This window comes from Camelus ferus, chromosome 3, assembly GCF_009834535.1.
Source record: "Camelus ferus isolate YT-003-E chromosome 3, BCGSAC_Cfer_1.0, whole genome shotgun sequence".
NCBI classification, from domain to species: Eukaryota; Metazoa; Chordata; class Mammalia; order Artiodactyla; family Camelidae; genus Camelus; species Camelus ferus.
The window spans coordinates 88957045-88978092 of NC_045698.1; the positions used below are offsets into that span (position 1 = coordinate 88957045).

The 21048-nt window shown below is 39.9% G+C and overlaps 1 protein-coding gene across 1 annotated transcript in view; it reads right to left on the reverse strand.

The window, feature by feature from the left end:
* Positions 1-21048, reverse strand: part of FBN2 (fibrillin 2) — a 207397-nt gene that overhangs the window by 107281 nt on the left and 79068 nt on the right. Inside the window, exon 8 of the mRNA XM_032476642.1 lies at positions 5036-5161. Coding sequence (XP_032332533.1) covers positions 5036-5161 — 126 coding nt within the window. The remainder of the gene's footprint in view (positions 1-5035; positions 5162-21048) is intronic.

Sequence of the window (21048 nt, forward strand, 5' to 3'; positions counted from 1 at the left end):
CTCCTAGGTTCACTTCCTTTAAAATAGTGAAGTTTTTCTTCCTTATTGTCTAACCTTCTCTTTCTAGGACATTTTTCTTAATTAAAACTACTATCCCTGTTCTATCAGTCACCTTTTATATGATTTTGAGGTTAAAACTAAAACAATATTCAATCTATTGTTTCATCCCTGTCTCCTCTTCCCCCTTTAGTTAAACATTCTTAGGAGTTCTGAGTTATCCTTCAAGCATGTGTTGCAAATACACACACACACACACACACACACACACACACGAAATCAACGCCCGCCACACACAGTGGTGCATCAGAACAGCACATCCCAACCATCACTCTGTATCACTATCTGAAGATCTTCCTCATTTCCTTTAAACAGTTTTCCCCTACTGATTTTTGTCTCTGTCCCACTCAGAAATTCTGCTCTCACTGTCCTCGGGATCAACCAGAAACTCCTTAGCACGACTGTTAAGAGCCTTAACAATATAATCGAAATCTTAATCCATCTTTCCTGTTTTCTCTCCAACTACTTTCGTACTCAGCTCTCTTTTCCAGACAAGCTCTTCTCATCATCGCCTGAGCCCAGTCACTTTCAGCATCTGTAGTGCTGCTCACGCCTTTCTCCTCGCTCAGCACAGCCTTAGTCCTTTGTTTAGCTCTCACTCACCTTTTAAGGTCTTCATCAGGGCTCGCTTCCTTGAGAATTTTAACTGTAACAATCAGGCCTTTCTCCTAGACTTAGAGCATCTATTGGCTAAGAAATTATTTAGCAAATGAATTACCTACTGCCTCAAACTTTTGCTTATGTTACAATTTTTCCCAATATGTTTTCAGGTTTTGTTTTCTCAAGAACATCCCATAGCGATACTGTGCACTGAAACTTTTGTGAAACTCAAGGAAATGCACTAGGATGCTGTGGCAACAGCATACTACCCTAAGGATGTCTAAGTGCCATCTCTTATCTTCTGAATGTCGCTTGCTGCCGACTGGCACTTCTGTGCAAAACTGGCACTTCCTCGCCCCCCACTTAGGGTCCCAGCTAGTTCTGCATATACAACAGTAGCAGGTACCTTAACTTGCAGACAGAATTTGCTCCCTGCTGCTTGTCAATTCTTTATGGACTTATTGTTGACTGCCAGTCACTCTTCTCAACCACACCGCAATGTAGAAATTAGGTACTAATAATGCCATGGGCTTTACAATGACATTGACTTACAAAATGATATAAGGGTCATTAAGTTGTGCTATTAAAAATGCTTCTGAGAAGAAAAATTATTAGGTGTGGCTCAACTATTTTCAGAACTGACATATGTCAGTACTCTTTGTTAAAAAAAGGAAGCTAGCTGTTTCCTGGATATTAAAAAAAAAAAAAAACTTGATGAAAAACACCAGATAAAATTAAACTAAGAATTTGAGTTTTATATTTAGTATAATATAAAATAGGGAAAACTATCCTATTGTATAATTAAATGCCTGGTTAAACTCTCCTGCCATATGAAATTATTTTTCTACACATAAAAGAAAAAGGCAGTTTACCGATGTTTTATATGCTGTGTAGACTCAGGATGTTTTCATTAACTAGAATAAGGAATTAGGGCAGCATTCAGCGTATGTCACTCTCAGAATAAAAGCTACAGATAGCATGCAGTTTCCTACTCAAAGAAAAAGTTTTGAGCTCATCCAGCTCATCACTGCTAGCATATATGTGGTTCTAAAATAAGCAGCATGGAAATACCTATGACATAGATAAAACAATCATAAATAAATTCAATCTAAGAAAATACAGACTCAGATTTTTAAAAATCAAAATCCAAGATGTCTTACATATTAAAACGCTAGACCTATTTTTTTTCATATGTGGAAAACACATACTTAACCCAAATGAAACATAGTTTTTTCGAAAAAAATTTAAGCTGCTTACTTAATTTTAACATTTGTTTTGTCATTTTGGAACACCATTCTCCCGTCCTTAGGGACTTTCTTCTGTTGCTGGGTCAGGATATTGATACTGAAATGATGGGGGTCTCAATCTTAGCACATGACTGACTGTGCCTCCTCTCTCTGGAGCTCAAGCAGGCTATCTCATCTTCTGAGCACTGGGGACCAAAACTCAGTGCGTCACATCATGCCCAGCAGGATGCCCAAGGATGCACAGCAGTCATTAACCAGTGTGAAATTCTTACATTCAGTATCATCTCACTCGTTCATTTATGGTTGTCTGTTCATTCAGAAAAAGATTTACTGATCCCACACCTCTACTGAAGGGACTATATAAGACACAGGGGACAGAAAGCTGCAGTAAGGCAGGACCTAATGGTGCTCACAGTCTGGCCAGCGAGTAAAGCACAAGTACTTGTGACCCTGTGATAAACCCGGAAATGAAGGAAATAAAAAAATACCACAGGAAGGGCTGATTGATTTTGCCCAGGAAGAAAATGTGGGTTAAGGAGGGATGGCTCTAAAGGAAAAGTGATATCTAAATGGCGACTCAAAGGATGAGTTGGGTTTTAATGAGCACTGAAGGGGGAAATCAAGACGCTTCAGGCAGAGGAAATACTGTGGGCAGCGTACTCATGTATGGAAATGAGAGAAATGCGAGTGTGAGGTGGTGAGCAGTTAGAGATGGGTCCTGAGTACAAGCTGGTACTAAAGGGCTTTGAAAGTCCAGGTAAAGGCTCTGAACTTCATATAAAGAGGCAAAAATGTAAAGACAGCTTATCACGATTTTAATGGTAAACTAAATATCTGACACTGAAAAAAAACAAACTCTGTAAATCACTGGGGATCTTGATTACCTGAATATGATGAAGAATAAGCCTCCTTTTCAATGCAAAAAAAAAAATGGACACATTTTGTTTGACTAAAAAAAAATTTAGAAATTTAAGAAATCAGAGAGAAAGAAATAGCTTAGAAATCTGACATAAAATGCTAACATTGTTAGGGCAAATTCTGCCTTCTGTCTAGTTTGTATTGTTGGACAATTCATTCTCAAAGGCCTTCAATGACTCCATATTGCCTACCAAACAAAACACATACATCTTCTTTGGTATTTTCAGAACTTCACAGTTATAAATTCACTTATTTCTCCAGCCACATTTCCTTTAGCCATATTCTAAAGTGTAAGTTTCCCTGAAGCCAGGATCTACGGCATCCAATGATGTTCAGTGATGACTCCCAAACTGACCCTTCTCTTACAGAGTTGAGTTCATGCCTGGTTCAAGCTGATGGCTGCCTGAATGTGTGTGTGTGTGTGTGTGTGTGTGTGTGTGTGTGTGTGTGTGTGTGTGTAGGCACATTCTTCTCCTATACAGTTTAAGAAAATTAAGCCAAGTGTAGGCAGTTCTACTCAATTTCAATTCTCATAGCTGTTACTATGCTACATGAATCAGACTTACCATGCAGTGAGCCAACTGGCAACACTGACCCTAAAAAGAGTTAATTTGCTCCGTTTTATGGACATTTCTATAACGCTTCACCTAGTGTAAAACAGAATTCTGATTCATTTATAAAGGACAAACAACTGTCAATTCAAATCTCGTAATTCCACAATGGAAAAGGGAGGCTCCAAAAGGACATCTTACTTTTCAAAGCAGACTGCAGCACGGAGGCAGTGAGCCACTCATGCTGGAGACCTTGATATCTGGGAACAGGGTCTCTGCCCCCTTAGAGAAGGTAAGGAGACAATGTGGTACATAGTAACACAAATGCAGAGACCTAGATTCAAGTCCTGGCTCCATTTATCCGCCCTGCAACACTGTGTAAGCCACTTAACCTCTCTTAACCTCAATTCCTTCATCTGTAAATCTGAATAATTATGCCTGCCACACAGGGCTATTATGAGGATTACATCCTCAGTCTCCTATACCCTCCTCCTCTCCCTAATAATAGTAATAGTAGTAATAAGGAATATTTCATTAAACATTTACTAGAAGAAACTGAAATATAGAGGTCAATAGCTTGCCCAAGGCTCCCCGCTATGCAATAATGAGGTAAGGTGGCTGTCCAGTGCCTTACACATGGCATGTGTTTCATAAACGGTAGCTGTTAACTTGGCTTCCGCTACCACCATTCCTTCTTTGACTGCCATTGCTAGTTGACTACAACTATTTCTGATGACAACACAGTACTCTGAAGGCAAGATCTCCATCTCTCACGTTCACTGTTGGGCTGGCCACAGCATAGCGCCTGGCATGTCAACACATTTTATGCCCAAGTGAATCCAGGCCTTCTTACCGGTAGCCTTGGATTTCTAGCTTTCATCCTTAATTCTCTGTTATTTCCATCTCAACCCAGGTCACTTACCATCACTTGGATACAGAAAGTCCCTGGCAGTCAGCTGCTCACACACCCTCCCAGTGGGCATGGGAGACAGTCACTGCCCAGATGGTCACCCACTAGTGAACCGAGCAACTCCAGTCTTGGGGTGGGGAGTTAATTTCCCTAGTTCTTGTACTATACGAATCTTTAGTGCTCTTCAAGTCTAAGGCTTGTTCAAAAATAGATGACCTACCCGTGACTGAGAGCACTGTTTTATCTTTTTAAACAAAGGAGAACATGCAAATATATTTTGCTTTAACTCAAATATGCTTAAAACACAAAACTAAATGTGATTTCTTTTTTGTAATAACTATTTTCACTAAAATAAACAACTGCTAAGTAAATAAGACACTGGCCACATTCATGATTCACAGCAACAAAAGAAACGTTAATGACTACACTGTCTTCCAAAGTAGATTTAAAAAAATCTTTCTCGTACCTTTGGGTCTCTAACACTCCACGAGATCGGCCCTTTGAGGAAGTCTTTCTTCATTTCAAAAATGACTTTGACAGCATAAAATAAACCCAGATGGCTTCTGAAACCGAAGTTTTTGCAAAGAGCACCTGGTCTATCAGTCCCTCAATAGTGATACCATTTATTTTAAACAACTCTTTTAGGCATTTTCCCAATGGTTTTATAATCGTTGCCATCTTTATACCTGTTTGGGCTGTTCTGTCATCATAAAAAAAACAGTATATTGTGCCTTCAAAACTATGAGGCTTACCGATGCACCGAGAGCCATCTGTTGAGGTTACGTATCCACGTGGACAAACGCAAAAATAGCTTCCCACGGTGTTGGAACATTCGCCGGTTTCACATATCCCAGGAATGATGCTGCACTCATCAATGTCTGACCGGGGGAGGAGGAGAAGACGATTGAGAAAGGCCTTCATTAAATAGCTTTTAAAAGGGATTTTTAAAAAAGAGTATGAGAGCACTCATGGTTGATTAGGTCAGATCATATAACCCTGAAGGTACTCTTGTTTCAGTCCCTAAAGAATTTCTCACACATATCTATGGGAACCGAGATGAAGGGAAACTCCCATGGCAGTAAAACAAGGCCAACTAAAGCAAAACTCTATATATTTTTTTTCCCCCTAAATGCAATTTAAATTGGAAATAAGTAAAGATGTCAGTGTTTTAGTTTCCATTCTACATCAATTAGGGAATTATTCTACTAGAGACTTAAAAAAAAAAAACACATAGAAGAGGGATTACATTTTAAAATATGAAATTACTACATTTAAAAATTTATAGCTAATTTTCACATTAATTATTTGAACCAGTGGAGGGTGGCAAATACATTTTTTTTTAAAATTTTGGCTTCAGGATGTGTTTTTGTACATACATCTGAATTATGGGTATATTTGACATTCTGGGAATTAACTTCAAGTCTAAAATAATACAGAGAAATGGCAAAGGGCAAACTTGGGCTGGCGTTGGGAAGTGTCCAGTTTTCCTATTGTACCTCCCTGCACTTATCCAGTTAACTTCCTCAATGTTGGGGCTAGCCCACTCCCTTTCATATTAATGAAAGGTCTGCTTTCTTTTAAACTTTCCCTAAACCAAAAAAACCTGGCCATTTATATAAGCTTTAATGTACTTTTCTTTTAGTTCAATAAGCAGAGAGAGGTAGAAGAGGTGGAAAGTCAAACAAAGCTACAGTTAGGTACACTGGCAGCTACTTGCTAATACATTTAAGAGGAAATGAGCCATTGTGAGGAAAACCCAGCCACAGATGCCTGGGAGTTAGCTGTCCTTTTTAAGGAACAGAGCTAGCAGAGACCAGTGACTAGAGGAAACAATTATAAAAGCCATAACCATAGATGATTCCCCAAAAGTAAACTTGAGCTTTCAGTTTATTTTTTAGTTGTATATATACATACATATATATATATATACACACACATACACATACACACATACATATATATTTAAACAAATCAATATGTTTATACACAGGAAATATATACAGAAAAAACACAGAAAAAATTATAATTATAAAAGTTGTAAATACAAGGAAATAAATTCAAAACCCCACAGTTAAGAATGGTTAGCAAAGCTTTTCTTGAATTCCTCTACTGGCCTATCCATTCTTTTTTCCCACCATTTATTCTGACAAGTCATTCTTGCTTACAAGCTGTATCATGAAACAGCTATATGGTTGTGTCGTCTTGGAATGTTCTTCTAAAAAAAGTTACCAGATTCAGACATTCTCTGAAATAATATCTTCATTTGAGGCTTAACACTGAAGGCACAGTGGTACAAATCATAATCTACCAATTCCCCGAGAGAGATCAAAATTCTAGCATGAATTGGTTACATAAGGAGCAAATATATAATGTGGTGAATGAGTTACCATCAGATTTAATCCAACGAAATGAAACCATGTGTGCAAAATTAGGATCTGTTGCATCTTGCGTTGCTATCTTAGTGCAGTGTATCTTAGTAAAACTGAATGTGGATTCAGAAGAGAAAGGAAATTAGAACAGCTATACGTTAATCACCAAATAAACTGATAATCACTTCTAGATAAGGAAGACAAAAAAGAGAGAGAGAATAGCATACAATAAAGCAGCAAGCAACACAAAAGTGATGGACCAAAACTTGCCTTCTGATCCTCTTACATCTAAAGTTATACCAACAATCAAGGTACTTATGAAGCCCAGATTGATCTAAATTCTTAAAAATTAGGAAACTTAAGTCCTTCATTTAAGTATTATTTATTTAAAACTCTTATTTTCAGGCATTTCCTTTCATAATAAAGAACTTCTTTGTTCTCTGCTTCCAAACAGCCTTCCTGACAACAAAAAGAGTAGAAATGGAAAGTTGGTAGACATTTTTCTTTTTTAAGGGGGAAAAAAAGAACCCTGGAACATAGAACACATGGAATTATATTAAATTTGTGGGGTTTTTTGTTAAATATTTTATTTTACAAAAACTCCATGGTTCACAATTTGCCCTAGAATTAAATAAAAACCTTAAAAGGTTAGCTTCAAAATAATTATATGTAAAAGGCTCTCAGTAAAGTATTTAAGAACTCTATATGAAAAACAGGAATGTTCTTCATTTATTTTTGGGCTAAATGTCCCCTAAAATTTTAAAAATTAAAATGCCTGGTGTTTTGGTTTTTACTGATCAAAACACCCTGCTTTTCAATGTAGTTGTGCCCAATATTTATCCATCAATTTAAATTTAGCATTAACATTTATGTTAAGAAGAATGTCTGCATTTAGGTCTTTTGTAATATTAATTCTTCAAGACCATATGTCACAATCAGACTTGGAAGGAGTGTCTTCACAAATATATAGCATATACTGCCTAGACAGGTACTAACAAGTGTGCCTAACGGTGGCAAGGCTATTCACGGGAAAAGGCAGTCTTAATGGGAATTCATTTTCATTCATGCTCTGCAGACCTAATGTGCCTCTGCCCATCTCCCCTTGAGCTCTTTTTAAAAAAGTTTATTGATCAGTTTGGAGGCTTTGGTCTGCCATAGAAAAACTGATCCCAGCTGGCATAAAGCAGAAATTGAATAACTTGCATATCTGGCAGTCCAGAAGTGTCAAGGAATTTAGGATTGTTTCAAGGCAATGTCGCTTGCTCAGTTTCTCTGAAATATGCTCAGCTACGCCTTCCTCTGTGCTTTGACTTCATTCTTAAGGCTGCCTTCCCTGATGGAAGCAAAATGGCTGTAGCAGCCCTAGGCTGGCCCTTTGACTGGGACATCTGGAGGAAGGCAGGGTGTTTCTTCCAGGGGCTCTCTCCTAAGAGAAAGAGAACTTGTCCGCAGGAGCACCTACCAAGTCTTTGCTTTTCTCCTAATGTCTCAAATTGAGTCACACGCTGACTTTTGAATGGTTCCTCTAGACAGGACAGGATGCTGACTGACGGAAGCCTGGGGTTCTGAATTAATTACTAAAGTAAGTAGAATACAGTCAGCCTTAGATTAGTTTAAAAAATAAACAAATGAAAGCAAAAAACAGCATAGGTGAATACATCTGAAAATACAGCACAGCTGAGGAATAAAAAGTGTACCAGAATTGTTGACAGAGATAAGCTTAGCTAGTTAGCCACAGGCTGAGTCCTGGGGAACCTTCCCAAGAGCTTTGGCTTTTTTTCTGAAGTGATTTACGGTGTCTATGAAGAGGTTTAAATTAAACAAGAACATTACATAAGCAAGTTAATATTTCAGAAAGACAATCCTTGTGCTTAATGTAGATAGACAATAAACAGTCCGGTGATAAGTGATGAGAGCCTGAAGTAAGTTGCACGATGAGGAAGAGACAGTCAAGAGATTCTAGGAGAAATCGGCAGGACTTTGTCTTGAACTTCTAGTTTGATTGACAAGGCAGTTAATAGGAGTGCTATTAACAGAAAACGGGACACAGAGGGAAGAACTTACCTTGATTTTAAGTTGAATTTGGGACATTTTGAGTATGAAATGTTTTAGAGAAACAGGCAGAGATTCCAACTAATAATTTGAAACTCAGTCAAGAAGTCAGGGGGTAAAGATGTAAGTTTGTGGCTTATCACCAACTCTGTAGATTGCTTTTGAAGTTGTAGCAATAGAGGCCATTTCCAAAGAAGACACACCAATGAAAAGAACTGAGCTTAAGGGAGGAACTGTGAGAACCACTACCATCTAAGGGAAAGCAAAGGAAGAGAAGCCAGTACAGGAGTCTGGGAAGGAAGGACCAGGCAGCATGGTGTCAAAAAGAAGGGGGTCTTCAGTGTGCCATGCAAGGGTAAAGAAAGAGAAGGGCTGGAAAGCGTTTGGTAATTTGAAGAAGCCAAACACAGGTTTTTCAAAAAAGAAAACTAGATCTAAGCAAAACCAGCTGACAGATTTCTGACTGCCAAACCACATAACCTCATATTTGTCAACCAACATTTACAACATTTACTGTAAATCTTACTGTAAGCAGAATATAAAGAATAATTTGATAAGTAGCGCTAAGTGTGATCTCAGATATCACTGAATTCTAAGAACATTGCTCTAGAGATTCTGTCAATTCCAATATGTACACATCATACATAAATGTAACAATTATGTCCCAGAGAACTTAGAGCAAGTAAAACAAGAAATTTTGTTTTAAAAAAGTACTCATAGACATTGTAAATCAACTATACTTAAATAAAAAAAAAGTGCTAATAGAATATCTTCTTTCCATCAAAGCCAAGGAACCAAATGTATTTGGCCTATTCTGTAAAATATTTTATGTATAGAAAAGAAGTAAATATTTCTGTGAATTTTTATTAATTACTATACTATTTGAAATCAGGAAAATGTATAGCTAAATTTTAAATACAATAAATGACTACCTATTTTCAAGTTTAATAGGGATAAAAGTTGTAATGGAAAATTAATACCTGCTTTCCCTTTTTCAGATTTTGAAAGCATGGTGTATATCAACTGTTCTCAGAATTTCATTGTATATTTATAAACAGCTTTACTGAAATATAATAATTGCATGATAATACAACTCACCCACTTAAAGTTCAGAACTCAACAGGTTTTGGTATTCACAGGGTTGTACAAGAATGGCTTCAACCTAATTTTGGAGCTCTTTCATTCTAGCCAAAGTAATCCCACCCCATTAGCAGTCCCCTTGCCTGCCTCCCCCCAAGCCCTATGCAATAGTTACCCCTTAACTAATAATAACTAATCTGTTTCTATAGATTTGCCTGTACTAAACATTTCATATAAAGGAACCATAAAATATATGGTCTTTGGTGACTGGTTTCTTCTACTTGGCACCATTTTTTCAAAGTTCAACTATGTTGTGACATATATCAGTACCTCATTGACTTTTACTGTTGCATAATACTCTACTGTATGGATATACTACATTTTATTTATTCATTCATCAGTTGATGGATATTCAAATTAGTTTCCTTTTTTGGCTATTATGAGTAAAGCTGCTATGAACACCTGAGCACTATTTCTCTTTGAACCTATGTTTTCATTTCATCTGGGTATATACACCTAGAAGTAAAATCACTGCATCATATGATAACTCTATATTTAACTTATTAAGGAACTGCCAAATTGTTTTCCAAAGCAGCTGTAATGTTTTACATTCCCACTAGCAGTGGATGAGGATTCGGATTTCTCCACATCCTTGCCAACACTCATTATTACCTTTTTTATTATAATGATGTGAAGTGGTGTCACACTGTATTTTTGGTTTGAATTTCTCTAATGACTAATGATTTTGAGCACATTTTCATTTGCTTACTGCTTCTTTTTATCTTCTTTGGAGAAATATCTATTCAATTACTTTGCCTAGTTTTTAATTAAGTTATTTGTCTTTTTATAATCAAGTTGTAAGAGCTCTGTATATATGTCCCATATCTGACACATGATTTGCATACGAATTTCCATATGAACGTTAGGATCAGACTCTCAATTTCTGCAAAAAAAAAAAAAGCCAGTTGGGATTTTGACAGGGATTGTGTTGCAGTCTATAAATCAATTTGAGAAATACTGCCATCTTAGCATTAAGTTTTCTAATCTACAAACATAGGATATCGTCCCATTTACATAGATCTTCAATTTCTTCCAACAAGGTTTTGTGGTTTTAAGTGTACAAGCCTTTCACTTCCTTTTGTTACATTTATTCCTAAGCACTTACTCTTTTGGTCCTCCTGTGAATGAAATTCTTTTCTTAGTTTCATTTTCAGAGTGTTCACTGCTAGTCTATAGAAATATGACTCATTTTTGTATGTTGATACTCTATCACAGTAACCTTGCTGAACCATTTCTTGGGTCTAAGTAGCTGTTTAGAGGATATTCTCCCCACTTCAGTGGCTACCTGACTCATCTCAGCTGACCCCTTATCCACTAGAGGCATGTCCTCTGCAAATAGGTATTTTACTTCTTCCTTCCCAACCTGGATACTTTTCATTTCCTTTTCTTTCCTAACTGCCCCGGCTAGAACCTCCAGAACGATGTCTAATAGAAGTTGTGAGAGTGAACATCTGTTTTATTCCTGATCTTAGAGGAAGCGTTTCTTTTGCCAGTAAGTATGATGCTAACTGTAGTTTTTATATATGCCCTTTATCAGGCTGATGATGTCCCCTTCTATTCCTAATTTGTTGATCATTTTTATCATGAAAGGGTGTCAGATTTTTTCAAATACTTTTTCTGTACATGTTCAGATGACCATACGGCATTTGTCCTTTATTCTAGTTATATGATACATTACTTGATTTTCAGATGCTGAACGAAGTTGCATTCTTGGGATAAATCCCAGTTGATAATGATATGTAATCATTTTTCTGTGTGGCTCGATTTAGTGTGCTGGTACATTCTTGAGGAAATTTGCGTCTTTTTTCATAAGAGATATTAAAGAAAATGCTACTCATTCTTTGCAAGTCTCAATTTTCCTTAAGTTAAATAAACATATTTAATTGGGCATCTACTGTTCATTCATGGACTCATTAAGTAATTGCTGATTAAAGGCCTTTGATTTTTCACATACCATGTATCGGCTGTACATAATCTCTAACCATCATGAGCTTATAATATATTACAGAGATAAATTTAAAACAAGGCACAATATGATAGATCCCACCAAAGAAGTTTAACAATATGCTATCAGTTGAATTATGTGAAACAGGAAGTTCCTGGAGGACACAGTAGTTGATAAAAGACCCTAAAAATTGGGGCAGGATTTCAACATGCAGAGAAGATGGGGAAAACTATGAGCCAATTATTTGGAAGTGGTCAGTTAGTGGATGAGGAATGAACCATTTCCCATGAATTGAGGGTTTTTATAGGGGAGTAGAAGATATAACTAGAAAGTTAGAACACCCTTCTCTGCCCTTGCTTTGCATCAGCGAAGAGCAACCAAATCACTCAGCAGGAGAAAGAGGAACATCACTTCTGATAATGGTACGTGCCAGAAGCTGATAAAGAACAGTGCTGGGGTAAGAATGGACTCAGGGACAAGGCAGGGTCTAAGTTCCAATTAATGAGGGTGGGGCCAAGAGAGCAAAGAATAAATAAAGGGAATATCTATCCTGAAAGTCAAAACCAAGAATGAGGACAGTAAGGGACAGTAAGGCTTCATAAATGAGCTAATACTAATGATAAAATTAGTGAGGAAAGAAAAACTTTGGGGAAAGTGGATGGCTTCATTATTAACATTTCCAGCTAATAATGTCTAGAAAACAGCTGAAAATCCAGGGTAAATCCTTAGAACTTGGCATCTGTGGATAAGAGAGTTGAAACCATCAATGTGACTAAAATCAGTAAGATAGAGAATATAAAGTGAAGAGAACAGAACAGCAGGAAAGATTAGTTAAAGATAGTTACAAAGGAGGCATATTCACTTGAAACAAGAAAAGCAAGTGAGGATAAAGAAAAAGGAAAGAGAGGTCACCAGAATTCCTGAAAGGCTACATACATTTTAAAGAAGTCAAGTGTGGGAGGTAGACTCGTGGCCCATCAATGATATCAGAGTCCTAATCCTGGGCACCTGTGAATATGTTAGTTTATATGACAAAGGGGAATTCAGATTTTTAATTGGTTGATCTTGAAATGGGGTGATTATCCTGGATTGTCTGGTCCTAGGTCCATTGTAATCAAGGATCCGTATAAATGGAAGAGGGAGGCAGAGGTGTCAGATGCAGAGATGTGAAGAAGCTGCCCTGTGAGATTTGAAGATGACAGAGGGCCACAAGCCGAGGTATGAGGCCAGCTTCTAGAAGCTGTAGAAGTCTGGAAAATGGATTCTCCTCCAGACACTCAATAAGGAATTCAGTCCTATCAACACCTTGATTCCAGCCCAATGAGACTCATGTTAAACCTCTGATCTCCAGAAGTATAAGATAATAAATCTGTGTTGCTTTAAGCCACTAAGTTGATGGTAATATGTTATAGCAGCAAGAGAAAACTAACACACCAAGAAACTATACCCAAGAAGAAACAAAGTAACCAAGAACAGCAAATGCTATAAGGGATTCAGGAAGAAAGAGGCAGTTTTATAAAAGGTTAAGAAATAAATACGTGCTGAGGAATTTAAGACTGCTGGTACAAGCTGAGCTTTTAGAAAACATTAGTGAAGAAAGAAAGAAATAGAATAGTGAGAGGTGAGTAAAGAGCTGGTGGAGAGAGGGTCTGTGTTAATGTGGTTTAGGATGGCCTTGACTGTAGGTGAAGAGGAAGATTCAGGAAAGAAAAGAGATACAGGCTAGAAAATAAACTAATTATTAGCGAGAGTTAGCAGGAGTCTAGAAAGGTGACAGAACTAAGCCCAGAGCTGGAACAGTCACTCTGGAAAGATGAGAAGACACTTCATCAAAGGCAGGAGAAATGGAAACTGAGGATGTAGTAACAGAGGGAATCAGAGGGAATCTGAGGTTGAGTAAGTTCATGTCAAATAGCGTCGGTCTTTAACTTAGAGTGCAGGTGTTACAAAACTTCAATGCGCATAAGGATCACCCGGACAGCTTGTTAAACGTGCAGATTCTGGTGTCTAGTCAGGATGCTTTGGTACCTCCTTTCTGCTGCAAACATGGAACAGCGACAGATAACGTACAAAAAGAGAAAACAAAAAGACCCAGCTGGCTTCAAAATACAAGATGAACACTTCCTTGGATCAGAAATAGAATTGCTAAGCAGTGAGTACAGCTGAAACCAGGGGTTTGCTGGACTCCTTCCCCAGAAGCCAGCTGTGATGGCCAGAAGACCTAAATTACACCCGATGACAATATGGTGTAGTAAACACTAAAGCAGGGGTGGTGCCGGGTGACAAGGGAACGCAGGAGAGGAGCGGGCCAGGAGAGACTTCCACAGGAAGGTGACAGTTAAGCTGAAACATAACAGACAAACAGGTCTAAAACCGGCTATGAAAATGAAATGGCATATTGTTATCCAAGCAGAGGGAAGAGCACACACAAAATGACAAGACAACAAAGAACGCGAATTATTTGAGGAACAAGTAAATATCAGTGTGTCTGAATCACAGAGAGGGTAGAAAGAAACGAAGCTAGAGATGTAAAGAGAGGATGACATGCTTTACCCCAAGAATGGGGGACTCAGGAGTGACATGACCAAATCTGTGTTCTAGAAAGATCACTGTGGCTGCAACGTGGAAAAAAGATTTCAGTAGAACGAGCGGGAGACAGGGAGACCTCATAGGAAGCTGTCTCAGTAATCCAGAAAAGAGACCTTGGCGATAAAGGCAGAGAGCAGTGGATAGATTCAAAATACATTTAGGATGTAGAATCTATCCAAGTTCTTGCTGAAAAAATGGTGTGTCAGGAAAGGAAGGTATTAAGAGTGCTACCCTGATTCACGTCTTGAGCTCGAAAATGCATGATTGGACCAATCACGGAGATGATGTTCTTGAGAAATGCTGGTAAGGTACATGTGGACTGGGTGTAGAGAAGCAAAAGACTCGGTCTGCGCATGCTGCTGAGAAAACGGGGGGATCGTCTGAAACATGCCTGCCTGGTAAGCAGGGGCACACAAGGGCAAGCGGCTCAGGAGAGATCTGTGTTCCACTCTGGGGAGCCAACTGCAGATAGGTAATTTTTTTTTTTTTTTTTTTTTGCAGCAATGTCAAGTAAAATAAAGAATGGGAAAAGTCCCCTAGTGATCTTGTTGAAATTAATTTCACCTGACTGGTGAGGCCATTGCCTAGGCTACAATGGGTTCTAGAGTAAGTCAGAGAAATAAAAGTGGGGAATGACTGTAGACAATTCCAAAGTATGATGTGACAGGAAGGAAGAGAGATGCGCTGGCTCAAGGGATAGATGGTAAGGGAAGGAAATATTTTAGGATCATGAAAAACACCAGGATCCACTGTACATCCATTGTACAGAGATGGAAGCCTGTTATCTATTATGCAGTATCAATATTTTAGTGTTATTTCAGAGTCTTACTATATTAGGATTACATACACATATAGTATGATTATATATGATTATATTATATATAGGTCTTAGTCCGTTTTTCTTCTTGTTATTGAAGCACATTTAAAATAGTCTCTGTATGTTAACATTAATAGGCACTAAAGGAACTTTTTAATTAAGAGATTTCTTTCCACTTAGGGAGAATAATAGCATTTTTTAAAAGGTTACTATTCTAGCAATTAATAAATGGTTCCTTCTTTTGCCGGAAATCAATACTGCATCTTTCTAAACACTCATTTGGAGTAACTCAGGCATGAAGTAATGGTGGCAAGGGGCAATTCCATCACAGTGCTTTTTAACATTAAGACAACAATACAGAAGCTATTTCTATCTCAAAATACATCAAAGTTACTGATAACATGGTCAAATGATATGAGTTTAAATTTTTGGTCTGCATCACCAAATAATACTTCTGGAGAAGAGTAGCTATCCACCAGCAGGAATTTTTCCTTTCCTTTCTTTCTCTTTCTTTTTTCTTTACTCATGGCAGAAACATTTTGTTATCTTTTGTTAGTCCAAGACAAATAAAACCAAATTATTTACAAGTTATAAAATACTGAAGATTTAAAACAATGATGTTGAGCTTCTGTAAAGGAATACTTTTAACGAAATTGTGTGATGAGCTATTTATGTCTTCTAGAATCTTCTTTCCAATTCTCTCTACCCTCTACAATTATCTTAAAAATTTTAATATAGAGAAATTAAATGGAAAGGACTCTTTCAATGTTGAGTAAAACCTATAATTTTAACAACACAAAAGTCAGGAAATTCCAGAGTTAAATTTACTATAACCATTTGCACTTGGCAGACATGCAAGCATTTAATATTTTCTATCCCTATTTTTCTTTTTAAACATTAGTGCATTAAGTGCAAGCATAAAACCCTCAGGATTTTTAAATGTATTTTGGCATAATGCAATAGGAACCTTCATTTAAGAAATCGTGATCTTTCATCAATACTTTAATGATGCATCAAGGCATTTAATTTGTATTTTCTAAATAAATGGCATTAAGTGAAAAGGTGTCCTACATTCCATTATAGAATTATCATATATTAGTCCCTGTGCTTTTCATACTTATTACCATAAAAGGAATTAAATTCAACAAAAATGGTATACTCAGTTACTAAAACACATATTATAAGCAATTCTTCTAAGAAAGTTGATCTTTAAATTGTTATAGTTGTACTGGTCTTGAGTTTGTTGATTTCCTTGTTTACCTGACATTCATATATATCCAGTTTAAATTCAATATGTACATACAATGAATTGCACAGACACATCTGTGTATATGCACAGAATGAGTTGTGTAGGTGTGAGTATGGAGGGTTCACTCCTAAGGCTCCTTCAGTCTGTAAAGCACACACTTCTATCTGCTCAAGGGGGTGATGGAGTTGCATAAGTTCAAAAACTCATCTGCTAGCATCCTTTGTGCAAAGTGGCCAATTCAAAACAGCTGACTGAGAGGACTCACCAAGACTGAATGGACTTCCCTGGAGTCACACTCCAACGGGGCTGATGGAGCACAGACACATTCACAGGACATACTTGAATGACTGCTTTACAGGACAGAGTTGCTGCTTATCCATACGAAGTAATCTGGACACCTCTCAAGGACATAAAGCACCTCAGGGGTCCTCACTGACACTGTGAAAGACCATCACCTTTGGAATCTCTTTTTCTTTAAATTACTCACAGCATCTGTCTGGTGATTTAAGCAAAAGTTAAAACTTTTGCTAGAAGACTAGAACTGTAAGTCAAGAAGTTGGAAATTTTTCATAGAAACTGAGCGAATATATAGTAACGGGTATTAGAAACCACAAGGGTGCAAGCAGAAAGCAATTTTATTATTTCTCCCACTGTCATTCTGCAAATTTCCTTTTGACCAGTTCTTTCCCGACCTAGGAAATCTCGGTCAGCTCCCTTAAGGTTTTCCCTTGCCTTTCATATGAACATAACGTCCACTGAAATCCAACAACCACATAGTTCTAATCTCTCATCCAGTTAAGTTTCTCCGCCTTCCTAGTTTGAGCCTGTCCAGACTTAGAAGCCTTCAGTAGTGGAGGGGACATGGTTGTCTTTTTTCCTTCTATTTTTCTATGCCTTCCTGCCTAGCCAGCAGCTATTATAAGTACTTTCAAGGCTGCAATGGGGAAGAGAAAAGACCCGAACTGGTAAAGATTTTACTCGATTGGTGGAGATGTGATCTCACAGACCTCCTTCTCAGCCTCCTCTGCTGGTTCCTGCTCATCTCCTGGACCTCTGAGGGTTGAAGTGTTCTAGGGTTCAGACCTCAGACTTCATCTCTGTCAAAATGCTCCCTTCATGCTTGTTGGCAGTCTTAAGTGAGTAGGCCATGGGACCCAGGTCAAAGTTCACAATAACTTGCATGTGTATGAGGTAAGAAGTAAATGTACGCATGCGCTAGCAGCATGCGTCAGCATTATGAACAATACCCATGCGCAGGCATGATAGAAGGACAACTGCGTACACCTGAGGGCGCGCGCCACCCGCTTGTACTGCAATAAAGTGCTGTTTTGCCCTCTGTGGGCTCCTCACACCTTCTTCTAGTTGGGCAGCTCGCCTCCTGGGACCCCTCTCCAGCCTCCCGCGGCTGATACTTGGCGCAGTCGGGAGGCAGGATGAGGTGAGTGCCCCTCTGTTCCCCCTTCCTCTGACGGGGAAGCTCGGATGGAAACAATGTGGCCCCCTACCTCCTTATGGTACTGGGTCACGGCTTACTTGCTGGCATGGGCCCCAACCTAAAACTGGGACACAGTGGCGCCCCAGCCAGATGACGTCTGGAAGGCTCTGGAGTTGTTGGAAAACAGTGTCTCACAGGCCCACTGGGAGGCGGCCAGGAGGGCAGCCTGGATGTTTTTATCGGTCTTAACGCCATGCGAGCCGAGAAAATAGAGAATTACAGACACAAGTGGAGAAGGTACAGCGCAAGGAAGAGGAACTCGAGCAGAGACTTGGTATGGCAGCAAGACGCCTGCATGGCTCCAGTTCCACCGCTTCTTCAAGAACGGTAAGCCCAGCCACCCCTCCCACCCCCAATTCCGCTGCGTCTACGACCAGGGGTGCAGCAGCAGGTGGAACTGGAGGAACTCATGGCCCCGGGGGAGCTCCTGTGGGACCACGGCGAGCGACTCGACAAACCACCTACACGTTTTATACGTCGATGGAATTGCGGGACCTGGCAAAGCAGTGTAAACAGCGTACGGGTGAGTCATTCGCCGCATGGCTTTTACGCCTCTGGGATGATGGGGCGACCAGACTGAGCTATCTCCAAAGGAGATGGGCTAGCTGGCCAGTATAACAACCATCCCTTCGTTGCGGCAATGGCTGCAAAACATTCCCTAGCCTAATGCTAATGCTGGCAACCATACATTGATAAACTGGTTGATGGCTGCTGCATGCACTGTATGGGATATGGTTGGGGATTACAGCAAGAGCATGGGCAACGGAAGGTGCTCATAGGGTTCTGGTCCCAGCTATGGAAAGGGGCTGAATATCGTTACTCTTTAATTGAGAAACAGTTGTCAGCAATGTGTGCATCTTTGATAGCCACTGAGCCCCTGACGGGGAAGCAAGAAGTACAGGTACAGACCATATACCCCATTGCAAGATGGATACATATGTGGGCAAAGCAACCCCGATCGGGGTCTGCGCAGACCCCAACCCTGACTAAGTGGGGTGCTTACTTAGAACAACGGGCCCGATACACCACCAGCCCCTTGGCTGCAGAGCTGCAGCAGGTGTTAGGGCCTGTGAAATTTGTTGCGCCTGCTTTGCAGACACTCCCACATCAGGGAGTGGATTCCACACCCAGTGCCCTTCACGAGGGAAAGGGACCACCCCTGGGAGACGCTCGGTATACGGATGGTTCCTGCAAGGGCAGTCTGCCCACTTGGGTTGCAGTGGCACTGCAACCTGCCACCGAAGCCTTCTGGTATGAGACAGGAGGCCAGTCCAGCCAATGGGCTGAGTTACAGGCGGTATGGATGGTGTTAATGCATGAACCCAGCCCCTTGCAGATTTGCACGGACAGTTGGGCTGTACACTGCAGCCTCACATTATGGCTGCCTGTTTAGTGATAGGATGCTGTTCACTATGTTGTTGTGGTGGTCTTTGGGCACAGGGCCCCACTCTGTGGGCCAGGGTCCCCACGACCTAGGAGGTAGAATGTCGGCAGTCTTAAGTGAGTAGGCCATGGGACCCAGGTCAAAGTTCACAATAACTTGCATGTGTATGAGGTAAGAAGTAAATGTACGCAAGCGCTAGTAGCATGAGTAAGCATTATGAACAATACGCATGCGTGGGCATAATAAAAGGACAAGTGCTACACCTGAGGGCGCGCACCACCCACTTGTACTGCAATAAAATACTGTTTTGCTCTCTGTCGGCTCCCCACGCCTTCTTCCATTTGGGCAGCTCACCTCCTCGGATCCCTCTCCAGCCTCCCGCAGCTGACAATGATCTATCTCATCTATACTCATGGCTATAAATATTAGCTATAAGCTGAAGACTCCCAAATTTGTATTGTCAGCCTCGACCTTGCCCTGGAATATAACCCACATAAGCAACTATAAATGGCTTCCTGAATGTCTCACAGGTGCCTCAAATTAATCGTCTAAGGCTGAGCTCGGACTACCTCCCTCCCCCAGCTACCCTCTACCCACAGATGTTCTCCATCTCCGTTAACGGCAGCCTCCTCCTCTCCATTCCCAAACCCTTAGAACTACTCGATTCTTTTCTTCTCCTACCTCACAAGTGATTGTCAACAAATTCTGTTGGTTCAACATTCAAAATACGTCCAGAATTCAACCACTTCTCATCACGTTTACCAGTAAACTCCTCATCCAAGCTATCAAGTCTCAGATTATTGCAGTAGATTTTTCAATTGGTCTCGATGCTTTCACATTTGTTCCCTTATCATCTTTTTACCACCCAGCAGCCAGAGCAAATCTTTTAAACTGGAGGTCAGAATATTTCACTCCTCCAAAAGCTCCCATTTTGAGAACTCAAACTAAAGTCCAAAGTACTTATCCCAGCCTGCAAAGCCCCACAACACAGCCTCAGACTGCATCTCTAAACCTGTCACTTATTAGTGTCCTCCTTGCCACTCGGCTCCAGTCACACTGGGCTTTTTAACATCCTTCCTCCCTCAGGTACACCCTTGCTTCAGAGCCTCTGCACCTGCTGGTCCCTGTCAGGAATCCGCCCCCTCCCCACCCCCTGCAGACAGCCGAGGTTTCCCCTCACCTCCATAGCCTCATTCTCACCCTGCTTTGACTTTCTGATGGCCATCTCACACCTGACACACACAGTGTGTGTGTTTATTGTTTGTTTATTGTTTGTCTCTTGTTTTTATGATGTACACTGCATGAAGGAAAGGATTTGTAACTTTTTGTTCACTACTCTATCCCCAGGGTCTAGAAGTGCGTTAGGAACTCAAATATTTTTTCTAACTGAATGATTCTGGCATCAGTGCCTTCTGGGCATGGTGGCTCCAAAGCTTAATACTTTTGCTGATATTTTTGGAAAGTGCAGAGGTCTCTCACGTTTCTCACCATTGATCCCAGGGGCCCTTCCTCTATCTGACCACTTGTAACCCTCTCATCAGCCCCCGTTTCTGTTTCTGACAGTTTATCCCCAAGCTGGGGTCACCCACCATACAGGAAGCTATGTGCCAAGTGCCCTTTCTTTTCAAGACTACTCAGTCCATCTCCCTTCTGTAGGCTCCTCACCTGGGCGATGGGAAACTCAGTATCGTTTGCCTTTTAAACCTGGAAAGCAGATGTAAATTG